This window comes from Delphinus delphis, chromosome 2, assembly GCF_949987515.2.
Source record: "Delphinus delphis chromosome 2, mDelDel1.2, whole genome shotgun sequence".
NCBI lineage: Eukaryota > Metazoa > Chordata > Mammalia > Artiodactyla > Delphinidae > Delphinus > Delphinus delphis.
In genome coordinates, this window is record NC_082684.1 from 161,957,868 (window position 1) to 161,981,217 (window position 23,350).

A 23,350-nucleotide genomic window follows, 5' to 3' on the forward strand; every position below is an offset into this window, starting at 1 on the left:
TATCGTATATTAATGCATGTATGTGGAATCTAGAAAAATGGTACAGATGAACCGGTTTCCAGGGCAGAAGCTGAGACACAGATGTAGAGAACAATTGTATGGACACCAAGGGGGGAAAACCGTGGTGGGGTGGGGATGGTGGTGTGCTGAATTGGGAGATTGGGATTGACATGTATACACTGATGTGTATAAAACTTATGACTAATAAGAACCTGCAGTATAAACAAACAAACAAACAAACAAAAAACCCAAATAACACTAAACTTTCTTTGGGTTATTGGTATGGAAATATGTTAATATAAATGTTTCAGACGTTACATGAAATTTCTAAAAATCTTATATGTTCTGTTATAATGTTATAAGCCATTATTCTAGTTATTATTTTAAAATGTATATCTCAGAAATAACTAAATTTCCTTGTCAACTGCATTATTATGAACTTTCATCAAATCTTTAACCGTGGTCATTTTTAAGTCTTTTGCTATTTACATACAGTTCTGGGTGTACTCTGATGCTTTCGCAAAAATGTTCCTATAAAAGGGTTTCATCTTCAAGGAATTCATGGAAAAGACTCTGACAAGTACAGGTTTCTGGTAACTGACTATACTGCTGAACTGAATGAATAAGCATTTTCAGAACTCTAATGGAAAACTGATGAATTCATAAAAGTGCTAACAAAAGATCAAGATGAAAAAAAATTACATGGGACTGAGTGAACTGATGAGGATGATTATAATTTTTGTGACTTTCTGTTTGAATTAAAAAAAAAAAAAGAAAATCCCAGAAGCACTCAGAGGCAAAAATATACGAATCAATTTTCACAGCAAAGTAAAGGAGCTGTTACAGTGGAGGATTACTGGACTGAACGTCAATATTATGACATAGTATGAGTGTGTTTCGTGTTTAGTTATTGCAATCATTGTTGCTCTTGTTGTGGTCATCCATTTACAATGCTTGGTGTCAGTTTATTTATCTCTTGTAAAAATAAAATACAGTGTGTGTGGAAAAAAAAAGAATACTACCATTTGCAGCAACATGGAGGGACTTAGAGAATATTATGCTTAGTGAAATAAATCAGGGTAAAAATGATATATGATATCACTTATATGTGGCATCTGAAAATAATACAAATGAATATACATTTACAAAACATTTTGTAAATATACATTTACAAAAACAGACTCACAGATATAGAAAACAAACTTGTGGTTATCAAAGGGGAGAGAGAAGTGGGGGAGGGACAAATTAGGGGTATGGGATGAACAGATACTAACTACTTTATATAAAATAGATAAGCAGCAGGATATACTATATAGCACAGATAATTTTCATTATCTTGTATTAACCTATAGTACAATATAATCTGCAAAAATACTGAATGACTATGCTGCACACCTGAAACTAACACACTATTGCAAATCAACTATACTTCAATAAAAGAAATGGAAATGTCTTTCAATAGAAGAATGGTTAAATAAGTTATAGCATATTCATATGATAAAATATGCTGCAACTTAAAGGTGTGAGAAATAAAAGAAGTCTATATCAAGTTACTGGGATCAAAAAATTTCACAATTTGTATGGAAACACAACAGACCCCAAAGAGCCAAAGCAAACTTGAGAAAGAAAAACGGAGCTGGAGGAAATCAGGCTCCCTGACTTAAGACTATACTACAATGCTACAGTAATCAAGACAGTATGGTACTGGCACAAAAACAGAAATATAGAACAATGGAACAGGATAGAAAGCCCAGAGATAAACCCATGCACATATGGTCACCTTATTGTTGATAAAGGAAGCAAGAGTATACAATGAGAAAAGACAGCCTCTTCAATTAGTGGTGCTGGGAAAACTGGACAGCTACATGTAAAAGAATGAAATTAGAACACCTCCTAATACCATACAAAAAAATAATCTCAAAATGGATTAAAGACTTAAATGTAAGGCCGGACACGATAAAACTCTTAGAGGAAAACATAGGCAGAACACTCTATGACATACATCACAGCAAGATGACCCACCTCCTAGAGAAATGGAAATAAAAACGAAAAGAAACAAATGGGACCTAATGAAACTTAAAAGCTTTTGCACGGCAAAGGAAACCATAAACAAGACAAAAAGACAACCCTCAGAATGGGAGAAAATATTTGCAAATGAAGCAACTGACAAAGGATTAATCTCCAAAATTTACAAGCAGCTCAGGCAGGTCAATATCAAAAAACAAACAACCCAATGTAAAAATGGGCAGAAGACCTAAATAGACATTTCCCCAAAAAAGATATACAGATGGCCAACAAACACATGAAAGGATGTTCAACATCACTAGTCATTAGAGAAATGCAAATCAAAACTACAATGAGGTAACCTTACACTGGTCAGAATGGCTATCATCAAAAAATCTAGAAACAATAAATGCTGGAGAGGGTGTGGAGAAAAGGTAATCCTCTTGCACTGTTGGTGGGAATGTAAATTGATACAGCCACTATGGAGAACAGTATGGAGGTTACTTAAAAAACTAAAAATAGAACTACCATATGACCCAGTAATCCCACTACTGGGCATATACCCTGAGAAAACCATAATTCAAAAAGGGTCATGTACCACAATGTTCATTGCAGCACTATTTACAATAGCCAGGACATGGAAGCAACCTAAGTGTCCATCGACAGATGAATGCATAAAGAAGATGTGGCACATATATACAATGGAATATTATTCAGCCATAAAAGGAAACAAAATTGAGTTATTTGCAGTGAGGTGGATGGACCTAGAGTCTGTCATACAGAATGAAGTAAGTCAGAAAGTGAAAAACAAATACCGTATGCTAACACATATATATGGAAACTAAAAAAAAAAAAAAGTTCTGATGAACTTAGGGGCAGGACAGGAATAAAGATGCAGACGTAGAGAAAGGACTTGAGGACATGGGGAGGTGGAAGGGTAAGCTGGACCAAAGTGAGAGAGTAGCACTGACATATATACACTACCAAATGTAAAACAGATAGCTAGTGGGAAGCAGCTGCATCACACAGCAAGATCAGCTTGGTGCTTTGTGACCACCACAAAGGGTGGGATGGGAGGGTGGGAGGGAGACACAAGAGAGAGGGGATATGGGGATATAGGTATGCATATAGCTGATTCACTTTGTTATACAGCAGAAACTAACACAACATTGTAAAGCAATTATACTCCAATAAAGATGTTAAGAAAAAATTTACTTGGATCAGAGGTGAGGACAATCAATGCATATGATCCTCTTATTGTACAGAACATATATGTTCTCTGTGTGTGTGTCTGTGTGTATATGAAAAAATGTTTGGAAAAATATACTTGGCTTTGCTCCTAATAGGTTGTCGGGAGGAGAGGGCCCGTAGGTTTGAGGTGATTGGTAAATGGAGTCATTGGAAACATAGTATAAGGTTTTATTTCATATATCTTTGTATAGCATGGAATATTTTACCTTTATAGACAGGTTTTCTAGCTGTAGCGATCAGAGCAGGCAGAGTATCAAGTTCACCTTTCTTTTTGTTTAAGGTCAAATTTTTTCGATGCCCTAAAAAATAATAGTGTCACTAAATTATTCTAGAAATAACCTCATTTAAACTTTTAAAAAGTTAAAATAAATCTCATTAATCCACTTCTAAAGTACAGCTTCTGTAATTATATTTTAATAATTTAGATAAAGCAGCTTTACTAACACAAATATTTTCTCTTTGATTTTTCCTTGCCGGGTATTTGATATTTATAAACATAAAGTGTGCAAATCAAGAAAACAAAATAACTAAAAAACTATATAAAAATGTTAGAGAAAGAGCTTTTTAAATAGTATGTCAAAAATAAAAAAATACTTAAGCAATCAAATCAATAAATTCTCAAGTAAAGTTTTTATCTCTACGTATCTTTATCTTAAATAAAGCATATCTTTATTTAACAAAAAAAGAAGTCTGTATTCCTACAGTGAAAAATCTAGTGCTAGAATGGAGGGAGAAATGCTATTTTAAAGATACATATTTTGAGCACTGTTAAAAATAAAAGTATGTAATAATGAAAACAGTTTCAGTATGCTCACTTAGAGAAAAATACATTAAAATAAAATGCAGAATGTGCAATATTTAGATGGTAGTTTCTCAAAGTTAGTAGATAAAATTACATTAATGTGTTTAATTTCCACAACATGTATCTTGCTGAGAAATAAAGCATGATTATATAACACCACTGGAGCAATGGATAAGAAATAGGGTCTGTAAATTAGTTCTTAAATATTAGTGGATTAGATGGTTGGGAGATGATAATGAAAGGAAAGGAAGAAAATGAACATAACGTTTATTTTCCTTCATACTTACCCTCATGTTGACTCCTTCTATTGACCTTGCCTGGGATTGGACAAAAGAGGTATATATAAATATAAGGGAGAGGATTATAAGATGGGTTTATCTCAGTCATCTGCAGGATCTATAATAGTGTGTAAGAAAGGAATGTTGAGAAAAAACTCGAGTTCCAGTTTAGTGGTGGTGGGGAAGGAAGAGCCATGCCAGAGACACCACTCATCCACTAAGCATGCATGTATGTTAGATAAGCTTAATTCAGAATTTACTTTCACTTATGTTTTGCTAAACTGGTTATATAACTAAGGCTAGTACAATCTGGTAACTTCCATATAATTAAATCTTTATTCATTGAAAACATCACATTGTGCACTAAAAATATTACAAATTACCTGAATGTTCTTTATTCAATGAAGGAAAGTGGAAGGTTTTATAAACACTTGACCCAGCCCTAGATGCTCTATGAAGTACTTTTGGACGTTCAGTCACATGGGGTGAAAAGTACTCATAAGGTTCTTCCAGAAATATTTAGAAAATAAGTTAGCTGTAAGATGGGTCACACTTATAACTTTTTATTTTTAATACTCACACATTAAGTTAGTTGCCAATAAAAATAAAATTAAATAAATTAAAATAATGAACATTAAGTTTTTGAGATCATTAATTTAATTAAAATAATAAAGATGTATATTTAGAAGACTAGTTTGGAGATCAGAGCTAAGTAAAAGAAGCAAATCACAAAAGAACTCATAAGATTCCATTTCTATGAAATGTCCAGTATAGGCAAATTTTATAGAGACAGAAATTAGATTAGTGGTTGCCTAGGGCTGGGGGAGTATGAGGACTAGAGGAGAGAAGGCAGGGGGATTCTGTTTTTAAAGTGCTGAAAGCAAAAATTCACAACCAAGAATTTTATACCCAGAGAAACTATCATTCAAAAATAAAGATGAAACAAAGATATTCCTAAATTAAAACAAAAATTAAGAGATATTGATCTTATACTACCAGCCATGTCTTAAAAGAAATGCTAAAGGGAAAACCTCAGGCTGAAACAAAATGACACCCAGATGGTAACTCAAATCCACATGAAGAAATAAAAAAGCACCTTAAAGGTAATTATATAGGTAAATATAAATGACAATATACATTTTTCTCTTTTCTTCAATTAACTGACTAAAAAAGACTACTGCATAAAAATGTATTGCTGGACATATAAAATAAAAGTCAATTTTATTTCTATATAAGAGCATTGAATAATCCAAAAACGATATTAGGGAAACAATTTTATTTGCAAAAGCATCAGAAATAATAAAATAGTAATAAATTTAACAGAGGGGCACAGCTTTTATCACAAGTTACAAGACATTGCTCAGGGAAATTAAAGAAATCTAAATAAAGATATACATTCACTGGAATGAACAGTATTCCATTGTGTGTATATATGTATACATATATATGAATATTGCATATTTTGTAGATTAATCATATCATATATAATTATTAACACATACAAAATAAAACAGCTATTTTGAATTCTTTATTGGGTAAGTTGCAGACCCCCATGTCTTTGGGGTTGGTTTCTGGAAGATTATTGTGATCCTTTGGTAGTATCATGTTGCCTTGATTTTTCGTGTTGCTTGGGGTGTTGTGTGCTGTCTTCACAGTTGAAGTAGCAGTCACTTCCTTCAGTCGTTACTACTGCCTTCAGGGAAGAAACCTTCCATCAGCACTGTTACAGACTCTGAGGCTTTCTCAGACCTTGAGTGGATACAACTACTCACACTTCTTGCTCCCTCTTGTGGCAGAATTCTTAAGCTTGTATATCTTTGGATTCTGCAACGCATCAGCCCCAATCCTGACTGCCACCCTTTTGTTTCCCTAAAGTGGTGCTACAGCTCAAGTTTCTGGTTTCTCTCTGGTCCACAGACTCCGGCCTGCTTTCTCCAAGTGCTCCCTAGATGTCCAACAAAGCTTGCTCTGCCGCCACCCTCAGGAGCATCCACAGGGAGCTGGCTGCAGTGTGAGGGAAAGTGGGTGAGGCATGCCTGTCGCTTGGGGTGCCACATGCTAGCCGGGGGTATCCGCAGGTGAGGCTTTCCCAGAAGTTCATGGGTGAGCTTTCTGATGGAGTTCACAGCATAGTCAGCAGGAACTGAATCCCTTTAATGCTCCCCCAAAATGTTACGTGCCTCTCTCCTGAACTCTTCTCACCCCAAATTTAGTACTCTGGATGCTGCAGGAGAGAAATGAGTCTCTTTGGCAGTGTCCTGGACAGCTGGGGAAGCCTGGTGTTCATTCACCTGCTCTTCCTCCCACCCCACCTCTCACCCCCCTCAGAGGATGGCCTTGCTTGGCCCTAGCTGTGTCACCTTGGGGAAGGTGGGCAAAGTCAAACTGTTCCTCTTATCCACTCTAATGTGTCCAAATTCTTATTTTTCACTCCACTGGAGTGCTGGAACTTCTCCTCTAGAAACCCAGACTTCCATAAAAGCTCTCTTGTCTGTGGTGACTGCCCAAGTCGAGGTTATCCAGATGCTTCTGGACCATGGCCAAGAGGGGCTGGAACCAGTTCATAAGCTACTGAAGAGCGCACAGTCAGGATGGAGGTCTATCTTCCTATTATTTGATGCACAGGTGGATGAAACTCTGGATCCTTTGGCGTATGATGCTGGATCCCAAACTCTCACAAAGCCACTTTTGTTCATGGATGGATGTCAAATTTTTGTTGTTGAGGAGAGTTTAGGAGGGGTATCTTATGCCATCATGATGATGATGTCACCTGTCATAAATTTGCAGTGAAGTCAGTTCTGTATGTCCTAGTCTGCATTCCCTCCTGGGATCTCCCAACATCCTGGTTTTTGAATGCATAGTTTTACTGAGAAAATTATAATTAACATATAATCAAATGATGGAAAAGATGACCTAAATTTATGGATCATTGACTGCTATATGCCTCTGCTTTTTTTCCCCACCTTTTTGTAGGGGAGTGCCTACCGTGGAGTCTATCCTCGTCTGTGCTACTATATTGTGTGTGTGTGTGCGTGTGTGTGTGTGTGCGTGTGTGTGTGTGTGTGTTTTGTGGTAAGTCACATAACAGGAACTGTCCCTGAAAATGATTACAGATCACAAGACTGTGGTCTTTGGCACTGATGCCAAATTTTAATGAGAATCTGTGTAGCTCTTGGAAGAGCACGTGTGTTTTGCATGCAGGGGGTAGGGATCACGGATATTTGCAAACAGAGGGAGCACTGGTGCACTGGATTCGATAACAGCCTCAACATGTCCTTGACTACCTGTACTCATGTCCTCTCACACAACTCTGATCTTCGTATATGACTTTAGTGAATGCAAGAAAAGCAAACAAATGCAAGCAGAGATGTCAAAATTGCTTGTTCATTAAGGTTTGCCCCACATGCTGTGCTAAGAACCTGAGGTTACAATGTAAAGACCCCTAAGCCAACCAGCTGGAAGATGAGAGACATGTAGCCAGGTCACCTCCTGTGACACCTGAAAAGCTTATTTTCTCTTATCTCCCAAACCACTCTTCTACATTCTGCTTTGTGGTACTGGATCTGGGATTCTAAGAACTACATTTTTGCTTTGCCAGGTAGCTCCAAGTTAGGCTGTGCAAATAGGGCAAGCTAGACGTAGATTGCAAGTTTGGAAAAGAAACAAGGGATTTGTTTCTCCCACTTGGTTACCAATGGGCTTCCTGAGAGCTCATGTCCCTTTTCAGTTCTGGTGAACATCATGCCAGCAATGTTTCTTTTTCCCAGGAGCAGAAGTTCTTTCCATGACACAAATGGTTTGCATTCTTTCCAACATATGCAGAACAAGTTTTATTAAATTTAATTTATTATTTAAAATTATTTAAAATTATTAAAAATTATTAAAATTTTAAATTTATTATTAAGTTTTATTAAATTCTCACCCGAGACACTAGCAGTGCCTCCTCTTCAGAAGTACATCTGAGACTCTTCCTGAAAAATCAGCCAAGTAACATCCTCTACACTCAGAGGTCTCCTTTACCCCTAATGGTGGAAACTTCTCCTGAAACTGCTTTCTCCATGTTACTTTAGAATTCTTTTTACACTTTCAGCTACTTGGCTAACAATTTTATACTTAGTTAACTAGTTTTTTATTCTTGCTCTCTTTTCAAACAGTTAGTGTGGTCTCTATCTCCTGATGAACACCAACTATATACCTGTATTGTCCCAAATAACAGTGAGCCAACTGCTAGACAAGTGAGTGAAGCCACTGACCACAAGCTGACCAAAGATGTGTAAGTTAGCCCAGCTCACAGCAGTCTACATTGCTAACTCCCAAATCGTGAACTGTATGAACAGTTATGCTTTAAGCTAAATAGTTTTTGGGTAATTATTTAGTAAAATAACACTAACAAATGTGGAAAAAATTTTAAAAAGGTTGAGATATGATTTAATAACTCTAAGATGGGCATAAATGAAAAAAAACCCCACCCATCTGTATGGCTGACGGTTATGTAGAGAAAAGTATATTTTTCCCAAATTGCTGGTAAAAATGTTAACACCCTTTTAGGAAAACAGTCTCACAGTATCTTTTAATATTAAAAATTAATATACACTTTAACACTACCAATCCTGCGACACTACCCCAAAGAGATAAAAACATCAAATGTAAGAATATATACTCATGGACACATTTAGTAGTGAAAAAACTTAAAAAGTCAATGACCTTTAATAGAAGAATGATCAAATAAACAATTCTGCTAGTAAAAAGGATAAATTAATTAAAGTTGTTTCATTTTCAGGCTTGCAAGGATTTATCTAAGATGTTTCTGAATAAAAAGATGCAAAAAAGAGTAAAATGAAAAACCATACCACAAGAACCATTCTAAGTAATTATATAGTATTTTATATCTTTATATATAATTTTTTACCTTCATCATCAAAGGGTGATAAATTCATCACTTTTGTTTTATATTTACTTGGTGCAATGTGCCTGGTGTAGAAGTCTTCTTGATATGAGAATGCATTTTTGTTTTTAAATAAACTCATACCTAAAGTAAAGTTTAAAAACAAAAATTATATGAAGTCTGAATATTTACACACTACTCCTCAAAGTCCATGTATTAGTCTTTATGCATTTGTAATGTTTCCTTCCCACAGTTTGGCCACTCATCTATTACTGTTACTCCAGTTTCTATAAACTATTTCATCCTTTTTTCTTCCTTCTCTTTATTCTGTGTTCCTTGGGTAGCGTCTTTTTCCCCCCAACTTCACTGAGGTATACTTAGTATACAAAAATTGCGCATATTTATACATTTTGATGAATTTGAAAATACGCATACACCTGTGATGCCATCACGATAAGGTAATAAAAATATCCATCGCCTCTAAAAGACTACTCGTCTCCTTGCTTTTTTATGTGTATGTGGTAAGAACACTTAGCATGAAGCACTCCCTCTAACAATTTTTACATGCACAAGACTGTATTGTTAACTATAGACATAATGTTGTTCAGAAGGTCTCTAGAACTCACTCATGTAGTATAAATGAGACTTTACACCCATTTGACTACTACCCATTTCCCCCTACCCCCAGCCCCTGGAAACTACCATTTTATTCTCTGTTTCTGTGAGTTTGACTATTTTACATCTCATATAAGTGAAATTATGCATTATTTGTCCTTCTGTGACTGGTTTATTTCATTTAGCATTAATACCTTTCAGGTTCATCCTTGTTGTTATGTATGGAAGGACATCTTTATCTTTTAAGACTGAATAATATTCTATGTCTATACTACATTTTCATTTTTCCTCAGATTTACTGAGACATAATTAACATAAAACATTGCATAAGTTTAAGGTGTACAATGTGATTATTTGATACATGAAAGGATTACCACAATAGAATTAGTTAAAACCTCCATCACCACACATAATTACCTTTTTAAATTTTGTAGTAAGAACACTGAAGATGTACTCTCCTAGCAACTTTTAACTATTGTCATCACACTGTATATTAGATCCCAGGACTTATTCTTCTTCTCCCTAGAAGTCTGTACCCTTTAACCAACATCTTCCCATATCCTCCACCCCACAGCCCCTGGTAACCACTATTCTACTCTCTGTTTCTGAGTTCAACTTTTTTAGATTCCACATATGAATGATATCATACAAATGCTTTCCGTCTCACTTATTTCACTTATATAATGACCTCAAGTTCCACACTGTCCCAAATGGCAGGATTTCCTTTTTTTATATAGCTGAATGACATTCAATCAATTATCTGTCTTTATCTCTTCATCTGTCTTCAGACACTTAGGTTGTTTCTAAGACTTGGCTATTGTGAATAATGCTGCAGGGAATATGGGAGTGCAGATATCTCTTCTTAAATAGTGACTTGACTTCTTCAGATATGTACTCAGAAGTGAAATTGCTGGATCATATGATAGATCTATTTTTATTTTTTGGAGGAACATCTATACTGTTTTCCATAGTGGCTGTATCAACTTAAAATCTCACCAACACTGCACAAAGGTTCCCTCTTCCCCACATCCTCACCAACTTTTATCTTTTTGATAATAGTAATTTTAACAGGTGTGAGATGATATCTCACTGTGGCTTTGATTTGCATTTTCTTGATTAGTTGAGCACCTTTTCATGTGTCCGTTAGCCATTCATATATCTTCTTTGGGAAAATGTCTATTCAGGCCCCTTCCCATTTATAGTCGCATTGTTTGTTTGTTCTAATATTGAGTTGTATAAGTCCTTATATACTTTGGATATTAACCCCTTATCAGATAGATGGTTTGCAAATCTTTTCTCCCATTCCTTAGGTTGCCTTGTGATTTTCGATGGTTCCTTTTGCTGTGTAAAAGATTTTTAATTTGATGTTGTCCAAGCTGTTGACTTCTGGTTTTGTTGCTTGTGCTTTTTAGTGCAATGTCTGAAATGTCATTGCCAAGACCAATGTCAAGGAGCTTTTTCACTATGTTTTACTGTACGAGTATTGAGGTTTTAGAGCTCACATTTAAATATTTAATCCATTTTGAGTGAAACATTGTAAACAATATAAGATACAGGTCCAATTTCATTCTTGCATATGGATATCCAATTTTCCAAAACCATTTATTAAAGAGACTATCTTTTCCCCATTTGTAAGATATTCTCTGTAGATGACATGATCATATTTTTTTCTTATTGAAGTTGATTTACAATGTTGTGTTAATTTCTGCTGCACAGCAAAGTGATTCAGTTATATATATGTATATATTTTTTATATTCTTTTCCATTATGGTTTATCACAGGATATTGAATACACTTTCCCTGTGATTTACAGTAGGACCTTGTTGTTTATGCATTCTATATATAATAGTTTGCATCTGCTAATCCCAAATTCCCAATCCATCCCTCCCCAACCCCCTCCCCCTAGGCAACCACAAGTCTGTTCTCTATGTCTGTGAGTCTGTTTCTGTTTCATAGATAGGTTCATTTGTGCCATATTTTAGATTCCACATATAAGTGGTATCACATAGTATTTGTCTTTCTCTTTCTGACTTACTTCACTTAGCATGATAATCTCTAAGTCCATCCATGTTGCTGCAAATGGCATTATTTCATTCTTTTTTATGGCTGAGTAGTATTGCATTTTATATATGTACCACATCTTCTTTATCCATTCATCTGTTGATGTACATTTAGTTTGTTTCCATGTCTTGGCTATTGTGAATAGTGCTGCTATGAACGTAGGGGTGCATGTATCTTTTTGAATTACAGTTTTGTCCAAATATATGCCCAGGAGTGGGATTGCTGGATCATATGCTAACTCTATTTTTAGTTTTCTTGAGGAACCTCCATACTGTTTTTCATAGTGGTGGCACCAATTCACATTCCCACCAATGGTGTAGGAGGGTTCCCTTTTCTCCACATCCTCTTCAGCATTTGTCATTTATGGACTTTTTAATGATGGCCATTCTGAATGATGTGAGGTGATACCTCATGGTAGTTTTGATTTGCATTACTCTAATAATTAGTGATGTTGAGCATCTTTTCATATGCCTGTTGGCCATCTTTATGTTTTCTTTGGAGAAATGTCTATTTAGGTCTTCTGCCCATTTTCTGATGGGGTTGCTTGTTTTTTTGATATTGAGATATATGAGCTGTTTGTATACTTTGGAAATTAAGCCCTTGTCAGTCGCATCATTTGGCAAGGCTCTTTTTTTACGGTCTTGACTCAAGTAATACGAGCCCCAGATTTCATGGCTGAATGGTGCCACTGGCTTTGCTCCGCTGAAGATCAGCTTTGCCTGCTGTACTCTCTGCTCAAGTGTTGCTTGGATACAAATCCTCCAAGTGTTCTGGCCAGGCTTTCTGGCCAGGAAGGGCCAGGAGCTACACTCAGGAGTGAGGCAAAATTGAGCTCCCCTGCCTGGGCAGAATGGGAGGGCCACCTGCAAGCAGGCCCCCCAGTCTTCCTGATCAGGCTTTCTGGTCAAGAGGGGTCAGGAGCTTTGTCCAACAGTTGGTGGGGGCTATTAATTAGCTCCCTGCCTGTGCCAAGCAGGGAAACTGACTTCAATCCCTCCAAGGCTCTTTGAAGTCTTGACTCAAGCTGACCTGCTCCCCAAGTTCCCTGGTTAAATGGTGCCACTGGACTTGCTCTATGGACAATCAGCTTTGCCTGCCATACTCTTCACTCAAGAAGTGCTCCATAGTTTCCAGGTGTTCTGACTCATCTGCCTGGTAAGGTGGAGCAAGGAGCTACTCAGCAGTATATCAAGCTAGGGCTCAGCTCCCCTGCTTGGAGGGGGTAGACAGGGCTCCAGAGCTGTCAAGGCTCTTCATTTGAGGAACCAAACCATACAGACCTGCATCTCAGTGTGTCACCTGGTGAGACTGTGCCACCCTCCCTCTTGTTTCTCCAGGTGAGCAAAGCTGCTGGTCAGGACTACTACTTGGGTACTGCAGGTAAGAACTTGGTCTGCCAAGATCCCAGTGCTGGTTGTTGCAAGCCCCTCCCCCTTCTCTGTCACAATCAGATTCCCAGTAGTCAAGCCCAGCAGATTACCCCGAAATCCCTGTGGTAAGAAGTGAGGGCTCTCAAGAAGTGACCCACAATGCTGGTAGAGCTGGAAATCCACGCTGGGCTCTTCTTTCAAACTGGAGGAACTGAGGGCTGAGGGGAGACTTCTTGGTGTTGTGCTGCACCAGCCTGGGGGAAGGGCAATATGGTCAGTGTGTAGCCGCTCCTCTTATCCGTCTAATGTGGTGTGTCTTGGTCTCTGTTGTGCAGGGGGTGTGCTACAGCCTCACTCCCATGTTCTAGGATTTTTTCAGTGGTGTCTGGTCCATGAACAGTTTTTAGTAATTCTTCTTGTGAGGAGGAGTGACATCAGGAATGACCTATGTTACCATCTTGGTGCCATCACTCCTCACCTTTTATGTCATAATTTACCTTTCATTTATATTGTGTATCCACTACCGTAGCTGTAGTTGTTTTTAATGTTTTTGTCCTTTCACCTTTATGACAGAGTTAACACGCCACCGCGTTACAGCACCAGAGTGTTTGAAATTTGACCATATACTTGCTTTACTATGGTGCTGTATATTTTCATATCATCAATTAGTGTGCTTTCATCTCAGCTTGAAAACCTCCTTTCAATATTTCTTATAAAGCAGTTCTAACGGTGATGAATTCACCCAGCTCTCCTTTGTTTGTGAGCCTTATCTCACCTTCATTTCCACAGGAAAGCTTTGTCTGGTAAAGTATTCTTTTTAGGCAGTTTTTTTTTTCTTTCAACACTGAATATATCATCCTACTCTCTCCTGGCCTGCAGTGTTTTTGCAGAAAAAGCTTCTAATAGCTTGATAAGGATTCACTTGTATGAGAGAAATATTTTCCTCTTGCTACTTTAAAAATTCTATCTTTGGTTTTGATTTTAGACAGTTTTATTATAATATTTCATGGCAGATATTGTTGTGAATTGAAATTTGGGGGTGATTTATTAGCTTCATGACCTTGGACATTCAAATCCCTCCCTAGATTTGGGAAGTTCTCAGCCATTACTTCTTTAGATAAGTGTTCTGCTGCCTTCTCCTTATCTTCTCCTTCTGGGACTCCAATCATTTATATATTATTTAGCTTATTGTCTTATAGTTCACGGTTTTACTTCATTCTTTAAAAAATTTTTTTCTTTACTCTTCTTTGTATAATTCCAAAGGTACTGCCTTCTGCTTCACACATTCTCTCTTCTGCTTGATCCATTATGATGTTAATATTCTCTATTGCAGGGCTTCCCTGGTGGCACAGTGGTTGAGAGTCCGCCTGCCGATGCAGGGCACATGGGTTCGTGCCCTGGTCCGGGAAGATCCCACATGCCGTGGAGCGGCTGGGCCTGTGAGCCATGGCCGCTGAGCCTGCGCGTCCAGAGCCTGTGCTCCACAACAGGAGAGGCCATAACAGCGAGAGGCCCGTGTACCGCAAAAAAAAAAAAAAAAAAAAAAAATTCTCTATTGCATTTTAAATTTCATTCACTGTATTCTTCAGCCCCAGAATTTGATTCGATTTTAATGATTTCTACTCTCTGCTAAACTTCTCATTTTATTTATGCATTGTTTTCCTGCTTTTGTTGACCTGTCTTTCTGTGTTTTCCTGTAGCTCCCTAAGCTTCCCTAAAACAGCTATTTTGAATTCTTTATCAGTTAGATTGCAAACCTCCTTTTCTCTTGGGTTATTGGAAAATTATTGTATCTCGTTCATGGCATCATCATGTTTCCTTGATTTTTCATGTTCCTTGATGTTTGTACTGCTGTCATTGAATTTGAAGAAGCAGTCACCTCCTCCTTGCTTTACTGATGGCTTTTCAGAAATAAATCCTTTCTATCAGCCCTGCTGAGGATTCTGAGGCTTTCTTAGACCTTTCCTATGATTACATCTACTCTACACTTCTTGCTATCTTTTGTGGCAGAATTCGTAAGCTTGTATGCCTTCTTCCTATCCTGTAATGCCAGACTGGTTGCTGCCAGCTTCCATTTTGCCTTCCCTCTGGCAGTGTTGTATGTTCCATTTTGTGGTTTCTCCAAGGCCTTCAGATTTGGGCTTGCTTTCTGTGGGTGCTCACTAGCTGTCTGTGAAAGCTCATTTTTGCTGCCTTCAGGAACACACACAGGGAGCCAATCACAGGGTGAGGGTTTGTGGGTGAGGTGCATGGAGTGTTGAAAATGTGTATGGGCCAGTTTTAGGGGGTTCACAGGTGAGGTGTTCTCAGCAGCTGATGTGTGTGGGACTCCCAATGGAGTCCTTGACATGGTTAGCAGTAACCACATCTCTTTCATATATTCTATTCTGAGCCCTGGCTGCTGTTCTCTCAGCCACTCACCACTCCTAGTCATGCAGCTCATGACACAGTTCTCTGGATGGGACAAGAGAGAAATGGGTCTCTTGACAGTGTCCTGTACAGCTAGAGAAGCTGGGCAGTCACTCATGTTCTCACTTTGCCCCATGGGATAAATCATGGGAGGAGAAGGGCTCTTTTGGCACCGAGGTTTGCTGTCCTGGGGGAGGAGTGATGCAGGTAAACTGTTCTTACCCTCTTCAATGCCTCCAACCTTGGATTTTTTTTTTTATTCCAACAGTGTGCTGAAACTTTTCTGCTTTAACTCCTGGACTTCCACAAATGCTCTCTTGTCTGTGGGTGACTGTCAAGTTGATTTTCTTTGGGTGGAAGATGGTAGAAAACTCCTGTTCTATCTTGTTGATGTCACCACTATAAAATTCCTTTTCTCTTGCCAAATATTCCAGAGGGAATTTCACTCATTGTCTTTAGTTCCCTGATTTGTCCAATTCTTTCAAAGTCATTTAGAGAGCTTTTTTCCTTCTGGTTGAGAAAGATTCTTTCGTAAAGAAAGGTTCTTCTTTTATAGCATTTTGATGGAGTAACATTTTTAGTATTTGCAAATGCACATGTACAAGAGCTCTTCCTACTCTTCGTGGGTAAATTAATTAGCAGCAAAACCCTCACTTTTTTTTTTTTTTTAAACGGATACGGAGGGTGGCACACATGGCTTTTCTCTGATGGACAGTTTCCATTCTTAGCATCTTCCTTAATTTCAACCTGTATCCCAACCCTGTCTTACTTTGAAGCAGAATATTCACTTCTTTATTTGATCTGTACACTATATTTAGAAGGATGCATTTATAAGAATAGTTTTGGAGATCAGAGCTCTATGCATGAAACACTGGCTTCCCCTCACCCCATTCAATCAATGTTCATAAGATTTATTTTTCATATATCCTACTTATTATAAAAGTAATATGTGCTATTGTAGAACACTCCCATTTAAACAAAGATTATAAACCTCATCTTATTTTATCAGTGGCTAGAGATTAAACTGAAGCCACAGCCTGAGAGGCTGTTACTGAGAAAATAAAATATTGTTGACACAATTTACTCCAGAATCCATGACTCTAAGCTAGCCATTCATATTTGTCAAATAAGAGTAAACTCTGGGGAGGATATTCAAATTACTAAAAATAAAAGCCTTAAGGCATGTTAGGGTAATGGGGTCATACTGTCATGTTTATGTTTATTCTTCATTTTATTTTCATGAAAGCATCAAGCCTAGATTGTTTGTATGAAAATATTTTGGTACAGCTTGGTATTCCAATTTAAATGTAATTTTGAATGCAGTAGTATAAGACACTAGCTATCCCAAATCACCTCTCTAATTCCAAGAACTAAAACACTAGATTAAAAAATGTACTTTAAAAAGTATTGCTGAGATGGCATAAAAATATACTCTAGAGACCAAAAAGGAAGTAAAAGCAGTTAACTTGGGAATTTCTACTAAAAAGGAGTGTGTATGTGTGTGTGCGTGCACACACATTTTTTATAAATTTGACTGACCTGCAGTAATGTGGGTAGTGGGGAGGAAGACAAGGAGGGAAATTCCATAATGAAGAATAGTAAGAAATAAAGAGGGCACAATAAAATATTTTGGAATATATTTGTATAGAGCATCATTATATATTCTTTATGACTGCATGTGATAAAAGCTGAGAAGGGAGAGATTGGGATTGTAACATCATAGATAGGGAACCATTAGAATGTTGTGTATTTTATGTTAGTGTTACATATTTTCTGGGTGTTTAAAATATTTCATAAAGAGTAAAATTTTAAAAGCATACTACAAAAAGTATTCTAAGTAGTCAGATATTTATTTTATATTGGTATATCTCTTATTTTGATTGTCAAAGGGTGAAAAATTGATCACGTTTGTTGAGAATTTACTTGGTGCACCGTGCCGGTAAAAAAACTCTGTTTGATGTTGTGTGGACATATCTTTGTTTTTAAATAAATTCTCACATAAAGTAAAATTAAAAAAAAAAATCACATAGACACCATTACTATTTGCACTCTACTTCCCAAACTCCATGTATTAGCCTTTGTTTCTGCAGTTTGTCTTCCCACATTTGAGTGGTTACTTTTCTATCACTCCAATTTCTATAAACTAATTCTTCATTTTCTCTTCCTTTTCTTTGTTCTGTGTTCTTAGGTACCATCTTACTTAATTTTGACCTTTAATCTAACCACATTTTATCTTATTTCTATATTTGATCTGTACTCTCCTTTTAATACCTTTTCTCTTAGGAATTTATATTTCTAATATAAAATTTTCTTTAGAGCATTTAATTATAAACTCACCATTAATAAGTATAAATTAATTAACTTAGTTTTGTTGATAAAAGGCATGACATTTTAAACTGAATGGATGTAAATGAAAGCACTTTACTGCTGTGTCTAAGGCTGTTATTCAAAACTGACAAGGATTCCTATTAATAAGCAACACTGAAGCAAAAATTAACTGAAAGAACCTAACCAAAAATACTCTGAAAATTAAAGACATGGAAAAATGGCTTATCGTAATACACCAAATTTAACTGCTTGGTTCCAACAATTTCATTTTTACACCACGCAGCTTTTCCCCAGTTAAAAGCTGTTGGAGCAAGTAATATTTATTTGATTCATTTACAACACTACTTTTTTACAGGAATAAAAGCGAGAATATAATAAAGCATTCAAAAGCAAAGTTTCAGAAATCTTGCCTTAAATTTCAGTGAAAACATGTATTTTGGTGCTTATATCTAAGGATTCAGTTACTTTCCAATGCTAGCTTTCAGCATCAATTCTGTAAAAAGTTCATAATGACAGTATTTCTTGCAACAAAGAGAAATATATCGAACCCTGTTACTCCAGGACTAAAGCAGTAATCTGTGAATAATAAAACTCAGCTAGAGAACTCCACTCTAGTAGAGATATAAATTTACATACCAACTTAATTATGTAGAGGAAATTGGTAATCAGTGAAATAACTGTTATGTTCCTCTTCTTATACCACTCATCAACTAGCTTTTTTGCTTTTTCAATTTCAAAGCAATATTCCTTTCTAAGCCAGCAAGAAAGTGAGTAGAATCACAGTTATAAATACTTAAACCAAGCATATTCTAAGGTCATTAGAGCATTGGATCATATGGATTACTTTCCAAATGGATGAGATTACAACTGAAAAATATCCAGCTAAATTTCCATTGACAGTAAATACTAGAGTTTAATCATAAGAGGAAATTCATGAAGATTATTGCCCATTAATACTAACATACAGTTACTGTTATCATTAATGATTCATAGTTAATTAAATCCCAGAGAAGACATAAACCATAAATATTAGACTTGGAAAATTCTTGTTCTTACCAGGGTGACTCTGATGATGTGTCTTGATTTCACCAACTGCTTTTTCTCTTCCAACAGTATCTCTCATGCGTTCTATATCAGCCTCTATGGATAGAAAACAAATTTCAAAACACATTATAAGGTAACCATTAACACACATGTATGTGTGTCTTTGTGTCTGTGTGTAGTACTAACTTAATTAGTACTTGTATTATCGAAGAGACATAATATAATGTCTGCATTGCACAATCATAAAACATTAGAATTTGAAGGGCTCTTAGCAATCATATAAGCCTCATGATATTGAAGCTTAGAGATGTTTTGTGATTTGATTGAGAACACACACCAAGATAATGCAAAACTGAGTACAAGCTGATGCCCCATAATTCCTTAACCAGTGCTTTTCATACACAATGCACTGTCCCATACAAACTTCAATCATCTTGGGGAGTTTGTGTAAATGATATAACTGCCCAGTTTACACTAAGAGGACACTCATACTGTTAAGGATATACCTATGAGTGGAACGTGGCATTTTTTCCCCACTGGTCAAGAGCCAAACCATGGTCCCACATTACGGAAAGTTACTACCAGGTAGAAATTCTTTGACTCTCTCAAGAATGTTTAATGCCATTTTTAAGGCTATGTAAATCAAGCAGACATCAAAGATGTAGAAGAGTAACAAGATATTCTGTAGTCTAAGAAAAACTGCCTATCAGGTCCTCTTACTATGTACACCTTGTAACTGGGGAGGGGGAAATGGGTAAATCTGAGGCAGTACCAGCATTGGGACTGCATCCCATCCCATCTGAGTTTTTATGTGATTTGGACATTTGGCGGGATTTAGAAAGTACTAACTAGGTCAAAGGAGAGAAATAACATTCATGTATTTTGTTTTAATACATGAAAGTTTAAAGAAAAATTCATATTGAAAGAGGGGTTAAGTAGGATTGCTGACTTGGGTCAAATTATGTGTCCAGTGTTTTATGAATGAAAGCTAGTTACAGAAGAGCATGCACCAGAGGTTGGAAACCTATCCTGAACCTGACACCATAAGGTGGATCTTACTTTGTTGTAATGGCTGAGACCAGAAGTAAGTGTTAAAGAGCCAATTGAGTAGATATAATTGAGGCTCTCTGGTTTTTCTCCAACTGGTATAGGTTAAGAATGACAGGCCCAGTTGAAAGAAGCATGTAAAGATGCTTATATAAGCAAGGAAGCATTAAGAAGAGCATTTGATAGCAGATAGCAGATAGAATTAAGGACGAGGGAAAAGGGAGTATGTGCTAGAGAAATCTGAAATCTAGTAAGAATCACAATTTCCCTCCTCACAATACCCTCCCACTGCTTAAATTATTTTTTAAGCCTACTCTTCCTGAAGTTCCTAGTATATGATCCACACTTTACTGTTTCTTTGCATGTCTCATATTTTTGGGGGGTTTATACTGGGCGTTCTAGACAATATCTTGTAAGAAATCTGGATACTGAGTTCCTCTCCCCTTTGGAGGCTTGCTGTTGCTGTTTGCCTGATTATTTATTTAGTGACTTGGCTGGAATATATTCTATTGTAGAGAAGTCTCCTTCTCTGCAGTGTGAATCTTCTAATGTTGCTCCTCTGGGGGCACAGACTTGGGCATGCAAACAGTCACCTTTGGATGACACTTGTTTTTCCTGCTGACTGTCTCTTTCCCTTGTTTTTCTGTTAAGCTCTCTGCCTCCTTTAATATCACACCAAAGATCAAGAAGCAGTGTGTCAAACACTATAACACCAAGACAAGTGGCAGTAGTGTAAACTACGGACTACATAACAAAATTAAACATCTCTACTTCACCTGAGATACTGAAAATGTGCCTGGTATTTCAATTATATAGAGGGAATTAGTAAGCAATGAAATCTCTCTTTTAATCCCATTCATAAGCTAGCCTTTCTGCTTTTGCAACTAGCCTGAAAAAGAAAGTGAGTAGCACTTAAAATGCTTCCATCAAGCTTATTCCAAGCTCACTATACCACTGAAATTTTGAGGATCACTTTTTAAATGAAGGAGTTCTAAAATTCACAATATGTAAAATCATTGATAATAACTGTTGGAGTTCCACTAATTATAGGAGGGAATTTATGAAGACATTGCATCATGTAATAACAGCTTATAGGTACTGTAATCAGATTCAAACTTAAATAAACTTAAATAAACTCTAGATAAGATAAATAAGCCAGAACAGACTTGAAATATTGTTCTTACCAGGATAACTCTTGGATTGTGTCTTGATTTCACCCTTTATTATACCTTTTCCAACAGCATTTGGGAAGCGCTCTGTATCAGTGTCTATAGAAATAAACAGTTTCAAAACACTTTTGTAAGGTAAATATTAACACGTAGTTGTGTTTGTTTGTAATACTCCTTTAATTAGCATTATTTTATTATAGAAGAATTATAATGAAATGTCTTACTTTCAGAATCAGTACACGTTAGAATTGGAAGAGCCATTGGCAACCATATAAGCCTCATTATATTGTAGCTTAGAAATGGTTAGTGATTTGACCAAGACCACATAGTCAGGTAGCGATAAAACTGATCCATAAACTGATGCCACATTAATTCCTTAACTAGAACTTTTTCCATAAAATACGAAGTTTCTTGCAAATTTAAGTCATCCTATAGAGTTTATCTTAATAAATATAACTGTCTTGTGTACATTAAAAGCACATTCATATCATAAGGATATATCTGGTGAGGCCGGACATGACATTTTTTTCCCAGACCAAATTGCAAACAATGGGCATCACAGTCACAGAATGTTACTGTGAGGCAGAAATTCTTTGACTTGTCCAGGAATATTTTAATTCCCTTTTTAAAGGCCACGTAACTATATGTCAGTAGACATCAGTGATGGAGAAAAACAACAAGTAATTTGTAGACTGGGATAAAGTATCCTCTCAGGTTCTCTTAGCATGTAGACCTTCTATGTGGGGAGGAAGAAATGGGTAATTTGCAGGAATGTGAGCATTGGTATTGCACTCACTCCTTCCATTTGAGTCTTTATGTGATTTTCACTTTGTTGCTGGATTCAGAAATGATGATATAGGTCCAATGATAGAAAAAAAATTGAAATTTATTTTAAAAAATTTTATTTTGCAAAAGGAATACTTAGAATTGGTGACTCTGGGTCACCTGTTGTGTAAAATTTTGTGTGGGCAAAAATTGGTTCTAACACAGCATGTAAGTGAAGTTGGAACCTGTCATATCCAGAATTTATAGACTGGAAGTCTTGCTTCGGAGAAATTGCTGAGCTCATGAATATTTCAAACACTCTCTATCACTGAGGCAGCACAAATTTATCACCACTGCAATCTAAACAAAGGTGAAGACCACATGGGGCATCACTACTAAAATCAAAGACACGTTGGATTGGGCAGAACAAGTTTTTAGTAATTAAGTTACAGCATTTGTGAAAGTAATGTCTGCTATAGCAACACATAACTGGAGAACATCAGCAGACAAACTTTAGCCCTCTGGTCTTTCTCCAACAGATATAATTAGAAGAACTGATTCATTTGATCTGAGAAAGCAAAGGAGCCTTAGGTGAGCAGGGAGGCAGTAAGAACAGCCCTTGAGGGCAGACTGAATTAAAAACTAGGAGCATAATAAATGATATGGGGTGGAGAAACCTAATCTATTAAGAGCCACAATTTTGCTCCTTCACAACATCCTCCCACTGCTTTTAAGTATTTAAAAAAAATCCTCTCCTGCTTGGAGTTCACTAAACTATTTTTTAAAAAAACATTTAACATACTATACTATATGCCCATTTAAAATGTGTAATCAATGGTTATTAATATAGTCACAGAATGTGTAACAATCACCATAGTCAATTTTAGAATCAACTTCAGATTCATACTAATTAAATTCCAGGTAAATGCAGAAACATGACTGACACATAGTTTTATTCTCTTATCTCCATTTTTGTGCTACTGAATTACATGTTACACATATAAAATTAAAGACATTGTTAAAATTGTTCTTATAATTTCTTTATGAACCTTTATAACTTTTAAAGAAGATGAGAGACAAAAAATTAGAGCAAGTTTGGTATATATTTACACTGTTTGTTATATCAGCATTCTTATTTACAATCTTTGGTTCTTTTCATTGGTTCCTATGGACTCAGGTTACCATCTGGTGTCATTTTCTTACTCAAATTCATCCTTGTTCACACCATCTTCTTTGCACAGCTCTTGTGAAATATATTATATATGTCTATATGTTAGAGGCCCAACAATACATTTTATACCTATTGTGTTATACAATTGCCT

At 36.4% G+C, this 23,350-nt stretch overlaps 1 protein-coding gene across 17 annotated transcripts in view; it reads right to left on the minus strand.

The window, feature by feature from the left end:
* The window catches only part of CCDC7 (coiled-coil domain containing 7), a 300,965-nt gene that overhangs the window by 37,817 nt on the left and 239,798 nt on the right, over positions 1 to 23,350 (minus strand). For 15 of the 17 annotated variants that reach the window (XM_060006163.1, XM_060006164.1, XM_060006166.1 and 12 more), the window contains 5 exons: positions 21,279 to 21,362; positions 19,060 to 19,143; positions 9,245 to 9,364; positions 4,345 to 4,374; positions 3,462 to 3,554 (listed from right to left, as the gene is read on the minus strand). In XM_060006163.1, the coding sequence (XP_059862146.1) occupies positions 3,462 to 3,554; positions 4,345 to 4,374; positions 9,245 to 9,364; positions 19,060 to 19,143; positions 21,279 to 21,362 (411 nt within the window). Of the gene's footprint in view, positions 1 to 3,461; positions 3,555 to 4,344; positions 4,375 to 9,244; positions 9,365 to 13,191; positions 13,521 to 19,059; positions 19,144 to 21,278; positions 21,363 to 23,350 lie in introns of those variants that run through there. The other 2 variants (XM_060006173.1, XM_060006182.1) reach the window with 2 other exon arrangements.